General features: G+C 38.1%; 1 protein-coding gene across 2 annotated transcripts in view; it reads right to left on the minus strand.

The window, feature by feature from the left end:
- Positions 1-15,223, minus strand: part of LOC118742535 (protein tincar) — a 418,562-nt gene that overhangs the window by 13,630 nt on the left and 389,709 nt on the right. For both annotated transcript variants that reach the window (XM_036474692.1, XM_036474686.1), the window contains 2 exons: positions 5,305-7,917; positions 1,795-2,245 (listed from right to left, as the gene is read on the minus strand). In XM_036474692.1, the coding sequence (XP_036330585.1) occupies positions 1,795-2,245; positions 5,305-7,917 (3,064 nt within the window). The remainder of the gene's footprint in view (positions 1-1,794; positions 2,246-5,304; positions 7,918-15,223) is intronic.

A 15,223-nucleotide genomic window follows, 5' to 3' on the forward strand; every position in this document is an offset into this window, starting at 1 on the left:
ACCAAGTCGGGCATGCTCTATCTTTTGGTAGTATTACTGATTTCGACCGGAAGTCCGTTCTTTTAGCCGGAAGTTTATTCTTGAGAAAAGCTTGCGACAAGCTCCAGCATCTGAAGCTGTGGTAAAAACATGTATGTCCTATTTAAAAAAAAATGGACTTCTGGACGGTTTAACCAGCTTCCGTTCGAAACCGGAAGTTGGTAATACGACCAAAAGCTAGAGCATGCCCGACTTCTTAGTACATATTTTTGCGTTTTTCAATACATAGAAAACATTTTCCTTCAGTTTAGAAGGGATGGACGGGTGGTCTAGCAAACCCTGTACTATATTAAGTTTTATAGCTATATAATGACGATCACTTCTACCTATTTGAAGTTGCGGTTTCGGGTAAAAGGTTGTACTGAGATTACATAATCCAGACAGACTCTAGGTTGCTAAGGTGGGTAACAAGTTCGGGTCATCTAAAAAAATGGTGCAAAGCGAGACAACCGCTCCGAAAGCCCTTAGCGGACTCCACCTCTTCGTTGTCCTTACAATTTCTGTAGAATCGTTATATAAAACTGGCAGCCATAGGGCCAATAGCATTCCATTAAGGAACTTTATGATCCACTCATCGAGCGATTGCGATACTCTGTTGTGTGGTTTGTTGAGTGGGTATCCTCAGAACGCAGTAAGTACTGGGCAGCGATAAAGAGCCTTCGACAGACTAGGCATATCGGTACTTCGGAAGAATCTATTGAAATGTATTGATATTAGGTTACCCTCTGGGTATCTAATGGCGTTTTCTTTACTACCGAAAAATGTTGCCTTCTCATTGCCTTTTGCGCACACAATACAAAGAAGAGGGCACCGAATAGTTATGACCGCAGGGTCAGAATTTCTAATCGCAATACAACTTGGCCTTAGTCAGGCAAAGGATAGTGCCTCCTTAACGATATTAAAATCGTGATTAAATATTTCATTGCCAGGATGGGAAAGGATGGAATTTTTGGGGCACGGTTTCAGCTTATAAGACGATTCATCCGAATATTAGTGTGCAACACGAGGCTCCAAAATAAATAAATCCGGCCTCATTGTGAAATACTTAAACAGACATACGCATCTGAAGGCCTCAATCGTACCACGACATCGAATTGAAATTCAGCGGCAGAGGAGAAGGCGAATATTCTCTGGGAAGGAGGGACCCGGTGGTGAAGGCTTTGTCTTCACTTGGTATTTCAGTTTACGCAGAAGAAAATTGACCGGCGCGGTTTGTTGTACTCGACTAAACAACTTACGCTTTTACAGGATAAAACAAGGGTACGAAAATGTCGATGAACCATTTATAGAATTTTATGGCCTTTTCGGGATTTTTTGAGACTATTATAAGTTTAAGTATTCTTCGAGAATCTCGTTTTTTTTTTGGAGATAGAAATCTAAAAGGGGTTGCTAAAAGGAGCTCTAGAGCTCCATTTCAAACTGAGTTGTCGTTCATAACCAATGAAATTGATGAATCCACCTAATAAAGTGTAAATATGTATGTAGTCGTTTAAATCATAAACTTTTCAAAAACTCGAGAGCACTTGAACGTCCCACTTTTGAGCAATTGAGCGAGCATTAAAAAGGTGTGTGCGATCTAAGCAAAACTATGTTTGTAATTTCGAAACTAAACAAATGGTTTGCAAGTGCATTTCATAACTTGTGTGTGATATTTTTTATTTTTATTTTTTTGTTTGTAAGTAGTATTTTGTAGTTTCATTCGTTTTTAATTGTTTTTTTTTTTTTTTTGTAATTTAAAAGAAAACGATTTTTTACCGCTTGCCATCGTTTTGTTCTTGGTCACCAATTAGTAGAACATCATCAGACGTACTCGGTACTTCATTGAAGGTGACCTTCAATTTCGGTGAGCTTGGCGTTAATTTTGGCCAATACACATCATCGTTGCCACCATCAGTGCTGGATTCAGTGCTCAATTTGCCACCGCGGCCACTATTACCACCACCGCCACCGCCACCGCCACCGCCACCAGTAGTACCACTCATTAAAGATGAGCTCTTTAGCTCCGAGCTGCCAATATTGCTGCCACTGCCACTAACACTTCCAGCGCTGGGCAAACTACTACGATTTGCCATCAATAGCGGTTGGGTGGTCGCTTTGGTAATGCCATAGGCATCCATTGGTGGCAATTTGAATGTCCAACGACGTTTGGCTGTCAAACCCAACCAAATAACAATCCACAGCAAGAGATGTGCGACGCTGACGAGAGCTGTAGGGGAGAAAGGATATAGAAAAAGTGGAAAGAAACAAAACAAAAGGTTTATTATTACAATTGTAGAATGTGGTAAGGTGTATGCATGCAAGTAAAATTTCAATTTCAAGCTTAAATTGGTATTAGTTAGCAATAAAAGGTGAGTAAATGATGTAGTGTGTCATGGCGCCTTGCATTTTAACATTTCTGACAGAATATTTCCTCTAATGCCATTGAACTAAAGTGCGCTCTTTTGCAACTGGCCTTCACTGTTCTTAAGTATTCGCCAGCACTGATTGAGCACTTTAACTGTTGAGCATCCTGCTTCTACATACAATCGCTTTATCTCTACTCTTCTCCATTGTTTCTTCTTCTTCAATTTCGCGTTGATCTACTACAAGCATTGTTGTCTATGTGAGCGGCTTAAGTGCTATTCGATTGTACGAGTACTATGTATTATTTGCTAGCTTTTGCTAATGCGATTTCATTTTAATTGCGATTAGTTTCTGTTTTCTGTTTTTTTTTTTTTGATACTTCTACTCCCTTTTTTGTGATTTTCTCGCCTGTTTTTCCTATCTTGCACTTTTATTTCATTCAGGTTTTGTGCTGCTAATTGGATTTGATGGTTCGTCAACGAGTTCAAGTGCCCGCTTTTTTCCTATTTCCCTGTTTAATATAGTACACTTCGCTTATATAGTGCATACAGACATACATATGTATATGCGTACAAATGTATTTGTAGGAAAAGAAGTTGATGTCTAAATAATTTAAGAATACCTTTAATCAAATCAACTAAAAATGGATTATGAAGGAAGTTGAAAAATTTTTCGGTTTTTACAATTACGCGTTTTAAAACATGGAGTAAATATTAGGGTGATTGACTCGATTTTTCTAAATTCGTTTCCACTGGTTTTTGAATATTTTGAGGCGTTTTTTTATTTAAAATTTTCGAATATCGAATTTTTACAATCGGATAAACAGGGCCTTCACCTAGTTTACTATAAGAAATCACGTTGAAACTTGCACTTGCACTAAAGTTGAATGGGCTATAAAAATGCATACCCAAAATTTTTGTAAAATTAAAAAAAAAAAAATCCGTTTGGTGAAAAACTTTTGATAACATTTAACATTGTTCTTTGGCATTTTTTTTTCGTTTTAGCGAGCTTTATAATTAGTATTTGTTATGTAACATTCATTAGCAGGAACGATAAATCGATTTTCTTCAAAATTTGGTACTTTCTTCGCATTTTGCACTAAAAAAGTTGATATAAGCTAATACAATTTAGAAAATTGGGCTAAACAAATCTCTTCCAAATCTCATCAAATTTCATTTGAAAAAAAATATAAAAAAATTAAACTCGGTCAATATCTGTGGCCTGTAGCCTAATTATGAAGCTAAAATTTCAGTTTTAGACCACTGTGCGCTGGTCAGCTGAGGAGAAACTGCTCATTCATTTGAAGCTGCGCATCAAATTCCAACCAGTTTAGATTCATTTTCAGTCTTAGAACTGTTTGTATAGAAGGCTTTTACCGAAGCCCTCAAAAGAGTATTTGGATCTATAAACTTTTCTTTTGCAGGAAGCTAAGCAACATAGCCACTTTCTTGCAAAAGTGGCTCCAGTGGAAATCGGTTTGTCATTTGAGCTAAAAAAGGGATATTGTCATAATAACCGTGTAAACAATTTGCTTACATGGGCACTTCGATTTTCGAATTTTCTGCTTCCTATCGGTTTGCTAAATCCATGATCACAGACCCAACAAAGCGTTAAGAGCCGATTTTGACATTGTTGCCATCACGCTGTTGTCTGTTAAGGGCAGACACCATGCTTTTGACTAAGTACCACAGTCGGTATCAGACCCAAAGTCTTACTAAAGGTCTTCCGACTCTATATGAAAACTTTAAGTGCTCGATTTACCTGCAGCTCGACTTGAGTTTTCCACGTTAGCTTCCTATCTAGAAGTACCGCTAGACCTTTTAACTACGCCGTTAGTATTCCAGATCTATGTCTCTACGCAGAGGAGAGTTAAGACCATTCAATTTTCTTTACCACATAAATAAGACTTAGGGTTGCTTTACTGGGAGTTGACAGAAATGCGTAACGTTCATTGATCTTATTCACGATTTTCTGTGTATTTCCACTGACCACACTGGCACACATTCATGACGCTAGGCCAGAAACATCGATGTCTTCAACTCCTTTTTAGGAAAGGTGACGGCCTCTGGTGCGGCTTCTTTAATCTCATACTGCAGAGCTAAATCACTCAATGGCCTTCTCTGATGTGTAAACGCCTTAGCGGTATGGGTAAAATTTGCATTAACTCGGCAGAAAATCTGTAATTCCTTCTTATGTGTAAAAATTACTATTGGGGACCATTTTGGGGATAGTTCGGAATCATTTAGAGACAAGTTCAAATCCATATCAAGGACTGTTTAGGACGATTTCAGGACTAGTTCTGGATCATATCAGGCCCTACACAGAATTATTTCAGGATGCTTTCGGAGCTATTTCGAGAATAGTTAACGCCTATTTCAAGGCCACTTCGGGACGAGTTCAGGAATATTTGGGGTTCATTTCGCGACTACTTTAGTACCCTTTCGTGTCTAGTTCAGGACTAATTGTGGCCCATTACGGGATAGTTCACAACTACTTCAAGACCATTTAGGGACTAGTTTAGGACTATTTCATCAGCATTTCGGAACTGGTTCGGGAACATTTTGAAACTAATAATGGACTATTTCAGACCCGTTTCCAGACTTGTTCGAGATCATTTCTGAACAAGTTCGGGACAAGCAAAAACGGAAGATAACAGACAGGCTTAATTCCTCATCCTGGAAATACCAACAAGGTAAACAAAAGCACTCCTTAGCCCCACAAGGAATTTTTCAAAGGAAAATTTTCAAACCTAGAAAAAAAAAATCTGATGTGTACTTATGTATTTTTGTTGTGAAAGCTGGAACATGGCCTAGCACCAACATATACATACACTCGAGTACGAATTTCCACAAATGATGAAATATATATGCTATCTATAAAATAAATCAAACAACAACTACTATCCACACTCATTCAACTTACCTGATAGAAACGTAGGACAGTGTAAATTATTCCTGTACGTGGCGCTGAGGTCGTTCAACAGAGGCGCCTTCACCACGGCCAACGCCAGCACGTAACAGAGTGAAGCACAGTGCGCAAAATAAATCCACGTATCACTCGATTTCATCGTGATTAATGAGCGATCACGCATTTTTGCCGCCAATCGGCCGTGCCCGTACAAGTACATAATCATCGATGATGCAATCATCAACACCGACGACAGCAAGAACAGCGCCAACGTTACGACACCATTCAAAATGAGGCCGGGGTTTTGGATGGGCATCGCCTGACTGTACACCTGCAATTTGTATAGATTGGCGGCGCCAATGTAGCTAAATATGATATCTAACGCGACAGCAATCATTTGTATGCTGAAAATGGTGGCAAATGACTTGGTTGTCGTCCAAAAGACAGCCGGATAGCGTACACACCAAACGAGCAACGCAAACACTAGATTCACGAATTCGGCGCTAGGTGGGTGTGCGAACACAGCCATATCGATAGGCTTTTCGATGCCAAAGAATATTTGTAGCATGCCGGCGAACCCATCGAGACGCACCAGATTCGTTTGTGGTGATTGCTGTGCGGTTGAGATGCTATTAGCGGCCGAAGATGAGGACGATGCTGTTGCCATCGAACCCGTGGAGCCCGCAGCGGCAGCGGGTGCTATGTACTCGCTTGAATCGTTGGCTGACAACTCACCCACCATGTACTCCGGTTCGATTTCCACCTGCATTTCTTCCTGTGCCATGCGCTTAGAGCGTTTCACGCCGCCACCCACACCGCTGCTCTTCGTTTTGATTTCGATAATTTTTGAATTGCTTGTTAACGGCGTGGACGGTATAATCTCTGGCAGCATCTCGGGCTTAACGATATGTATGTTGCTGTCACGTGTCGTCGTACTAATGGTGGACGTTGAATTAGCGTTGATGCGTCGTGCGTCGTAATCGAGCGCATCCGCTGCCAAAGCGGCTGCAGAATCGCGGTTTCGTGCACGTGGCAAAACTGCAGACTGCTCAAAGCTTGACCCAGCAGACAAATCCAACTCATCGAGCCGATTTAAATCGATATTAACTCTAACCTTCATGTTGGTGCCCAAAGCGTTGGACGGGCGCAAGTCGGCGGCGGCGCGGCCCACATCAAGGCGGGAGGAGCGCGATGCGGTTGACTCGTCTGAATGGCCGCCACCAGCAGCAGCAACGCCAGCACCACCTGCATTGGCAGCTGAGTTGCTGTGGTGGCGACGATGGCCGCGTTGTCGGTGATGTTGTCGATTGTGGCCGTGATGCTTACGCGGTGTATGTGGTGACTGCTCTTTATGTTGCTGATGACTGTGTTGATGATTGTTATATTGCTGATTATGATGATGATGGTGATGGTGATTGTGTGCGCGTGTGGGTTGCGTATGCACCACAGGTGTGGCTGAAGTTGTGGTGGAGCGCGCAGCAACGGTCGATCCCTCTACATCTTTAGCCTCTGCGCTATTGTCACTTGCACTTACCGCAGTCGGTGTCGATTTTGTTGTGCTTGTGCGTTGAGTCGCCTTACCCGCATAATTTGTATTGCTTCCGCTAGTTGTAGTTGTTGTTGTCGTTATTGCGCCAGCGGTTGTAGTTGTCGCCACAGCAGCCGCACGTCCTGTTGAATAGTCAAGTTCGTTTGCTCTTGCTGTTGCTGTTGTTGCTGTCGTAGTTGTAGTTGTTGTTTTGGGTCGCATGCTGCTTGTACTCGTACTTGACTGCTTAGTTGTTGTTGTCGTTATAGTAGTTGTCGCAGCTTCCTTCTCATCAATATCCGAATCACCAGTTGCCAAACTATTTCCCCTGTCGAGCGTGCCCAATTTGTCCCACATCTTGTCGTAGTTTTTGTTGTTATTGTCGTCCAGTTCATTCATTGCCTTACTTGCGCTTGGTGTTGTTGCTGCTTTTGCGGTTGTCGTTTGCGGCAACATGTTGACAGGTTTGTCTGTCCACAATTCCTTTGTATCGAAATGCTCAACAAAGATGCGTCCTCCGCCGTCACTTTCACCGTCAATGTCAACACTGCCGGGTCCAGTTCCTCCGCCATCATAAATGTCTACTTCTTCCTTAAACGTATACTGTTTGTTGTCTTTATGGTCTGCAACATCACTTATATCATCATCTTCGTCATCGTCTACATCGATATCATCACCGTTATTTGCTGCGTCGTCTTTCTCTGGCTCTTTATTGCTGCCCCGATTAATTAAATCGTGCATTTCGAAATATCTTGTCTTTCCGCCATCCATAAAATCCACTCCAACATTGTTGCTACCCTTGCCTCTGCCAGTCTCTTTGTGATTTTCCATATCCGAAGCTGGCCTCCACTGCGTTGAACTCGTCAATACGTTGAGCATATTGTTGTTCAAATTAGTTGCTGTCAATTCCCCGCTGGTGACGGCAGTAAACATTGTATCGTTATAGTAGGCTTCTTCCGAGTCGTCGTCTAAGCTATTGCCATTGCCGTTGTAGCCGCCGTCGCCCGTTCCATTTTGGTAGGGAGCGGTAACTACTGAGAGCACAACCATATTACGTCGATTCACCGCAATAAAATCGAGTTCCGTTTGCCAAATATTGTCTGCGAATGGTAGAAGCAAAAAGAGGAAATCAAGTTTAATTGCAGTGTGTGAAAGGTGTCAGGTGGAGTTTATCTAAAAGGATACCCATGAAGGATACCCGAAAAGTATTTCCTGTTAGGTAAAATTTACATTTAAGAACCTAAATAATGTTTAGTTATAAATCGGGAAATTCTGGCAAAGATAGTTGAAAGTCTTTTGTGAAACAACTGAAAGACAGTAGGCAAGATAGTTTGAAAGATTTGGTTTATTCTGGCACGAAAGTCTTACAAAACAAGCTTATTTGCCAACTTTCATGGTGAAAAGCTCTTTTGACATAAAACACTTTTATATAATTTTTTTCGCGCTGACTCTTTTTTTATTTTTTTTGTAGTTAAATTTTCATTTAATTTTTAGATTTTATTGTTTTAAAAGAAAAAACTATGTGTATTTATTTTTAATTGCTATCAATGTATGCAAACTTACGTACATTCTCCTATTTCTATTATTTTCTTTTTAATTTATTTTTAGATTTGATTATTTTAAAACGAAAATAATTTTTTTATTTAATTTAATTTTTAGGTTTTTTAATTTTTTTTTGTTTTTGTTTATATTTTATTTTTATTTTTTTGTTTATTGTTATAAAAATCAAATAATTAAGTTCCTAAAAATTACATTAACAGCCGGCTTCACTAGCCATTTAAATGGAAGCCGACTTTTTATTTTCTTTCAATTTCCATATTAAATTCAAAAAATTAAAATCTTTTTTTTTCACTCAAAATTGCTAGTGAAGCCGGCTCTTAATGTAATTTTTAGGAACTTAATTATTTTATTTTTAATTTTATTTTTATTTAATTTTCTTTTAATGTTTCAACTACATTATTTTAAGAAAAACATTTTTTGAGTTTCATTTAATTTTTAAGAATTTGTATATATATTTTTTTTCGATTATTATTATTTTTTTATTCAACTAGCTCGCGCATGAACGGGTCGCTAACTAAGACCCTTAATTCAAGAAACCCCGCAAAAAGCAAATTTGGAAGTTCGTTAAAAGATTGATATATTCTAGAAAATTATTCTTGGGAAAGTTTTACTGGGGTCTTCTTAGGCAAAAGCTTCATGCCACCAATGTAAAAGTCCCTAAAAAATTAGAATAAAAAATCAACAAAAAAATAGCTTTTTACAAAAAAAAATATAAAATTTAGTTTGGCTGTTATTCTTTCTTGGCATAGATTTTTTGTTACTGTGTCTGCCTTAACCTTTAATTTCGCTCAGAATTTATTTTAACAATTTTTCGACTCTTAGGGCGAGACATGAAAACTTTAGTAGGCCATAAAAAAAAAATACGAGCTTTTGCAAATCGCAGCGCAGTCTTTAAAATGATCTGTTAGCGAATAGCACTCTTGACATTTTCATTTACTTATCGACGGTAACTTTGACGTTGTTTCGCTTCGCTTAATACTCCTTCTTTGAGCTACACATTTCACTTACAGTGCCTATTTTGTATGCATAAGTTGATCGCTACTTCGTTCATTAGACGTGAAATGCTTGATTGATTGATGGCAAGTGTTTGTTTGTAGCTTAGACACAGACACATAAACAATCACTAGCGCTGAGTTGGATAATAACCACCCACTAAGTAATTAAGCGGCATATTTACGCACCTGGCTGGGTTAGGGTAACGCCTACTCACGCAAAAATATACACATACACACAGTGGTGAAAGTACTGCATCAATACATATGTATGTATGTATGTACGTGTACATGCCTGGATGCTTCATTTGGCATAATCCCTTTTAAACCTTCACTTTGCGTAACTGTTGCAAGTTGGCGCATAATTAACGCCAAATGCTGTCTGCTGGCGGCAGTAGAGGCAGTGTTAGTGGCAGCAGTAGCAGCAGCGATAGTAAACACCAGTCTACAGTCGCTAGTAGAGATGGGCGCGGGATAACGCGAACCGCGGCACCCACGTTATTGATTTCAAAATAGACGGGACGGGCCGTATCGGAACGGTCTTCAAAAAATTTTGCGTGCGGAATGGGAGCAAAATCCTTTCCCGACACTACCGAAAAAGTCTTCCTTAAACACTTTGTAGGTAAAGTAAGTGCTTATACTTTTTTATATTTTATTGAGACGAAAACGAACAGAATAGAAAAAAATATCGTTGCCAGATCTTTTATAATCTTCTTTATTAGATACTTGAAATTAATTTAAAGGACATGTGAATTTGTCTTAGTAATAGATTTCGGGACCCACTGGATCCGCGGTACAATTTGGAGAAACGGCGGTATGGCCGGGTTCGGGACTTACAAATTTTTATCTTCGGGATGGGCTGGATCGGGATTGAATATTTAGTCCCGTGCCCATCTCGAGTCGCTAGTAGTGAGTAAATGACTAGTAGTTAAACGTTTCAAATGAATAGAAATGCATTTAAATGCCTATCACAAACAGCTTCCGCCTCCACATCGCTCGTTAGCTCCATCATTATCCTGCTCTTATTTTACCTGATATGTATACGTCTAAGAAGGAGGAGGTAGTTGTTGGGGAGGCAAGTTTTACAGTCGATTTGTTCTTTGGTCGTCGCATTGTTGCTGCTAAATGCTAAAGGAATTGCTGATAAGCATAAAGTGGTAGGATAGTGGTAGGATAGTGGGGCAGCAATAAGCTTCCAACATGGGTTACGCTTAATTAAATGTGGCGCTGAAGCGTAGAAGTACGCGCCCAACCAATTTTTGTACATACCCTGCAGTGAAAAGCTAAACCAGTATGCACAAATTCCAGTTCATGAACTATTATTTAAGGATAAAAGTCATACCAGTTCGTTATGAACCATAATTATACCAGTTCCGCGCAGAAAAAAGTAAACTAGTTGGTAGAAATTCTAGTTCGGAAACTGGTATTAAATGGAAGAGTCATACCAGTTCGTCATGGACTATAATTATACCAGTTCTCTGCAGTGAAATGCCAAACCAGCCAGTATAAATACTAGTTCATTAACCAGTATGTGATAAAGCGACGGCCTACCATTTCGGCGATTTCGAACAACTTATGCGATCGGCGACATCTGTCTTTGAATAGGCATAACCAAAATTAAAACGTGGTTAATTGCTTTCATCACAAATGTCGGCTGTGGCGTCGAGTGAAGACTACCGATTCTGGTTCTGAGATCTCAGGTTCGAGTACGCGTGGAGGTTGGTAAAGTAAATTAATTTAAATAATTATTTCAATTTAAATATAAAATAAAAATTGTACATAAATTTAATTTGATTTGGAAAAAACCTAAATACTCAAATACCATAAAAAAATCAAAATAAATAATATTTTGTTCTTTTTAAAACAATAAATTTAAAAATTACACAAGAGATATAAATAAAAAAATAAACAAAAATAAAAAAAGATTCACTCACTGAGATTCGAACTCGGATCTCTTGATTTGGCGTGCCAAAGCTTTACTCTGTCGACCATTGCCACTGTTGCAGCGCCGCGAGCAAAATGACATACTTATGCTTTTCACGGGGATGAATATGCAGTCTATCCCGTCAACTGGTATGATGCTAGTAGTATTTCTACTGGTAGCGTGCTGATGCAGGAGCGGACAATTGACATCTCCTATGACACCGCCATGTTAAAAATACCATTCGCTAACATTGAAAAAGGATACAACGTGAACTAGTTCGGCTGAAACGCAAACTGGTAGCATTCTGGTTCACAACTGGTAGCTTTCCCTGCAGGGTATTTATATATATACAAATGCGCCTGTAGATACGCACAATCAAGCGTTTCTATTGGTTTACAGCTATGCATAATATCTTTGAATGTACATATAAATTTCCAGCATATCGTACATATTTACCGATAGGAATCTTACCTCGCTGGTGGATCGTCTAAGGGAGGCGGCAAGAAATATTTTGCATATTTTTTCAATTTCATTTCACTTTCCTTTCTTTAATTCATTTCCTTATTGTGTTCTTTAAACATAATTGTAGCCTAAATAAATATTTATTGAATTGAATCTTTACATTTTGCTGTGTTTGTTGTTTTTACAAAAATGAAGACGCAATGAAATTGTAACGTAGGAAAACAGTTGAGAAAGTAATGGAGAGGAAAATGAGTGCTCGTTGGCGAATGAGTTCAGAGGTACTTGAGAAATTGCTTATTAAGTGCAATAAACACTCGAATGAAAATATGTACATACTTATGTTAGTAGTTATGTATTTACATATAATGAGAACGTTTTAATATGCGTCTTTCTTATAGCCGCTTTGAATTATTTTTGACGTAAAAAATTAAATATGAGAATAGCGGTTTTAGTATAATCGAAAAAATAGATATTTATCAAAAAATAAAAATCCCAAAAACCACCTATCGACAATTTTCTTATCGATATCGCAACTTCGCGACAAGATTTACGAATTTTCTGTTCTTTAAGAATTATCGGACGCTTTCTATAGCAATGTTTGTTGTTTTCCTTCCGATACTTGTCGATGGACTAATGATACATATGTACATATATACGCACATATAACTCTCTACACTCCCAGTCATTAGATTAGCATACCCATTTTATCCTCAGTATGTACAGTTTTCCTTTTGTTTGTCATAATTTTGTTTGTTATAAATTTTTATAAAAATGTAGCATGTTCTAAGTGTAAATCCGATTTTAAAATTTTATAAAAATTTAAAAAAAAAAACATGTCCTGCAGTGCATAAGCTAATATTGTTTTAATTAAAATTTCGGGTAAGCAGTTTTGTAACCCATTAAATTTTAGTACAACAAAGTACAAGTTTTCTGGCTTCCTGCACATAGCAACATTGAAGGCAATGAGATGACGAATAAAATGGCGAAGGCAGGAGCCTACTTGGAGGAATCCGACAGGGCAACCCAGTGCGCCCGCCCCTCAGAGTAGCTCAAAAAGAAATTGGTTTGCATCGGATATAAAGACTTGCAAAATAGTCAAGGAACTCTACCCTGACTATAAAAGGAAGAATACACTAGAGCTTTCTAGATTAGAGGCATAAATATATAGAATTGTAGCAATCATCACGTACCACTGACCTACATATATGCGAGAAGGGGGCTCTCATATAATAGAACTTGTCAAAGCTGTCAACTAAAAAGTAGTGAAGAAAGTGTCCAGCATTTCCTTTGCGAATGCCCAGGGCTAGCTACTATTAGATATAAGGCACTTGGACGGCGTATACAAACAAAACTAGCAGATACATATACCTACATATGAGGATCTACGATAGGTGATATCGGCACGTTCATCTGAGAATCAAAATGGTTTGGTCGTGAAATCTAACCAAATAACCAATTTTCACGAAATTGCATAAAAACACGTAGTAGTGTTGCCACATGTTTAAAAAATCAACTTCACTTATATTAAGGGAATAAGGTAACTAAAATATGTATATCAATATAGGTATCAGGCAAAAGAAAAAAATTGAACATTCTTGAGTTAATTTAAGAGTCCAGTAATTTAAAAGGTATGTCATCAGAACAGGAACGAAAAATGACACTGAAGATGGCACAACGCCGAAACCGGTTTGTCTCCAAACCAAATTTGACAAGGGATAACGGAAATTCGTTCCAAAATACATCGTAAATTTAATTCTTTAACAGGTGGAAACTTCATAAAAAAATCAACCTCTATTGTCTACAGGTCAAGCTTTTTAATTTGACACTTCACTTTTGGAAAATAAAACGAGCCGTGCAGATGTAATGGCACTGAGACAAAATGAAAAAATGATTTTATGCATTAGTAAAAAACGCAGGTTTTTATTTCTTTTTTCGAAAGCTAAAAACCCGTACTATTTAGTAAAATAATAAAAAATAACATATTTTTATATATATTTTTTATTCATTCCATTAAAACTTATAATTTTTTGAAATTTTGATAAAAAAATTATTTTTCTGGAATACTGCAAGGTTTAATTTTATTCCAAAATTTTTAATCCTGTAGCTATCTGCTATCTACATACATATATGGAACTAAAAAACGTCAAACCGACATATTAGTTCAGAGAATGTATATATTTGACATTTGTTTCGGTGATGAGCTTACGCGTGGTTATGTTCTTATTAATATTCTTAATATAAAATTTGGCGACTTTAGTGGCTTCCTGGCGGCATAATATTAATTTCGATTTAATTCTTTTTAGTGGATAAATTTACTTTACAAAAATACCAAACACGTTCACATTGCAGACAACGAATTTTTCGGTGCGTCCTTTTGATGAACAAAGCTTTTTCCACTTGAATACATAGCACATAATCACAACTATTATGATTTGACATATTTATAAGCTGTCAAACTCAAACATGAGTTTTGTTAAATGAAAGTAATTCCTCGAAGAAGTAGCCATTATTTATGTGCCAAGTACACGTGAGTGGGCGAAAGGCCAAAATGGAGATACATACTACTCTACCTGTGAAATTTTCTACGCTGACGGTAAATTTATATGCAGCACTTCGAAGTGCATGTGCAAATAGGCGAAATGAGGTACTGGTGTGTGTGTGTGCATAAACTAAAGTACAAATTTGTGCTAGTGGTCATTCATAAAGCGTCAGCTTAGTAGGCGATATCAAATAAGCTTAGAAGCACACACACAAGCTTGAGATGAGCCGAAAGAGAAATGTTTGTCGCAACTCTGCCTTTAGTTAATGTAAGCTTCTATTTTTATATGGATGTGTCTCTATACATATATTAAGTACTCGCATTATTGCCTTGCCAGAACAGCTTTCACAAAGCCGACAAGACGAAATTTAACAAATCATCATCATTTGTTGTATTGGATGAAACAAATCCGGGCAATCATGACCCATAGAGCAATTCAAAAGGAGGAGGGAGAAAAGTTGGTAGAGAATGCTGGCATACTATATACATAGCCAGGTGGCAAGCTACATGCAACAGCACAGCATTGATCATTGGAAGCTATGTATGTTCGCAACTTTGGCAATAATATCAAAGTCAAAGCTTATCTGGGATCATAATGTATATAATGAAGCCAAACGTTGACCAAGAGTAATCATACGGCGTGAATACACAATATTGGTGGCTTCCTAACAGCAAACAGCAACTTTAAGCACTATTTGTGTGTGTGTGTACCCGCAAACACCTGCACTGCTGATTGTCCCATTGAGGTCGCATCACATCAGATCGCATACTACCACACAACACCACAGCAAAACTAAAACAAGCATAAAATATTTATGTATACAACTAAGCCAGTATTGAGTGCAAATGGATGAAGCGCATAGCGGTATGTATATTGTAGTTATCGTTATAAAGGATATCGTAAAAGTTGATTATGTGCTGAGAAAATA

This window comes from Rhagoletis pomonella, unplaced genomic scaffold (genome assembly GCF_013731165.1).
Source record: "Rhagoletis pomonella isolate Grant_MI unplaced genomic scaffold, Rhpom_1.0 Rhpom_scaffold_00001, whole genome shotgun sequence".
Taxonomy (NCBI): domain Eukaryota; kingdom Metazoa; phylum Arthropoda; class Insecta; order Diptera; family Tephritidae; genus Rhagoletis; species Rhagoletis pomonella.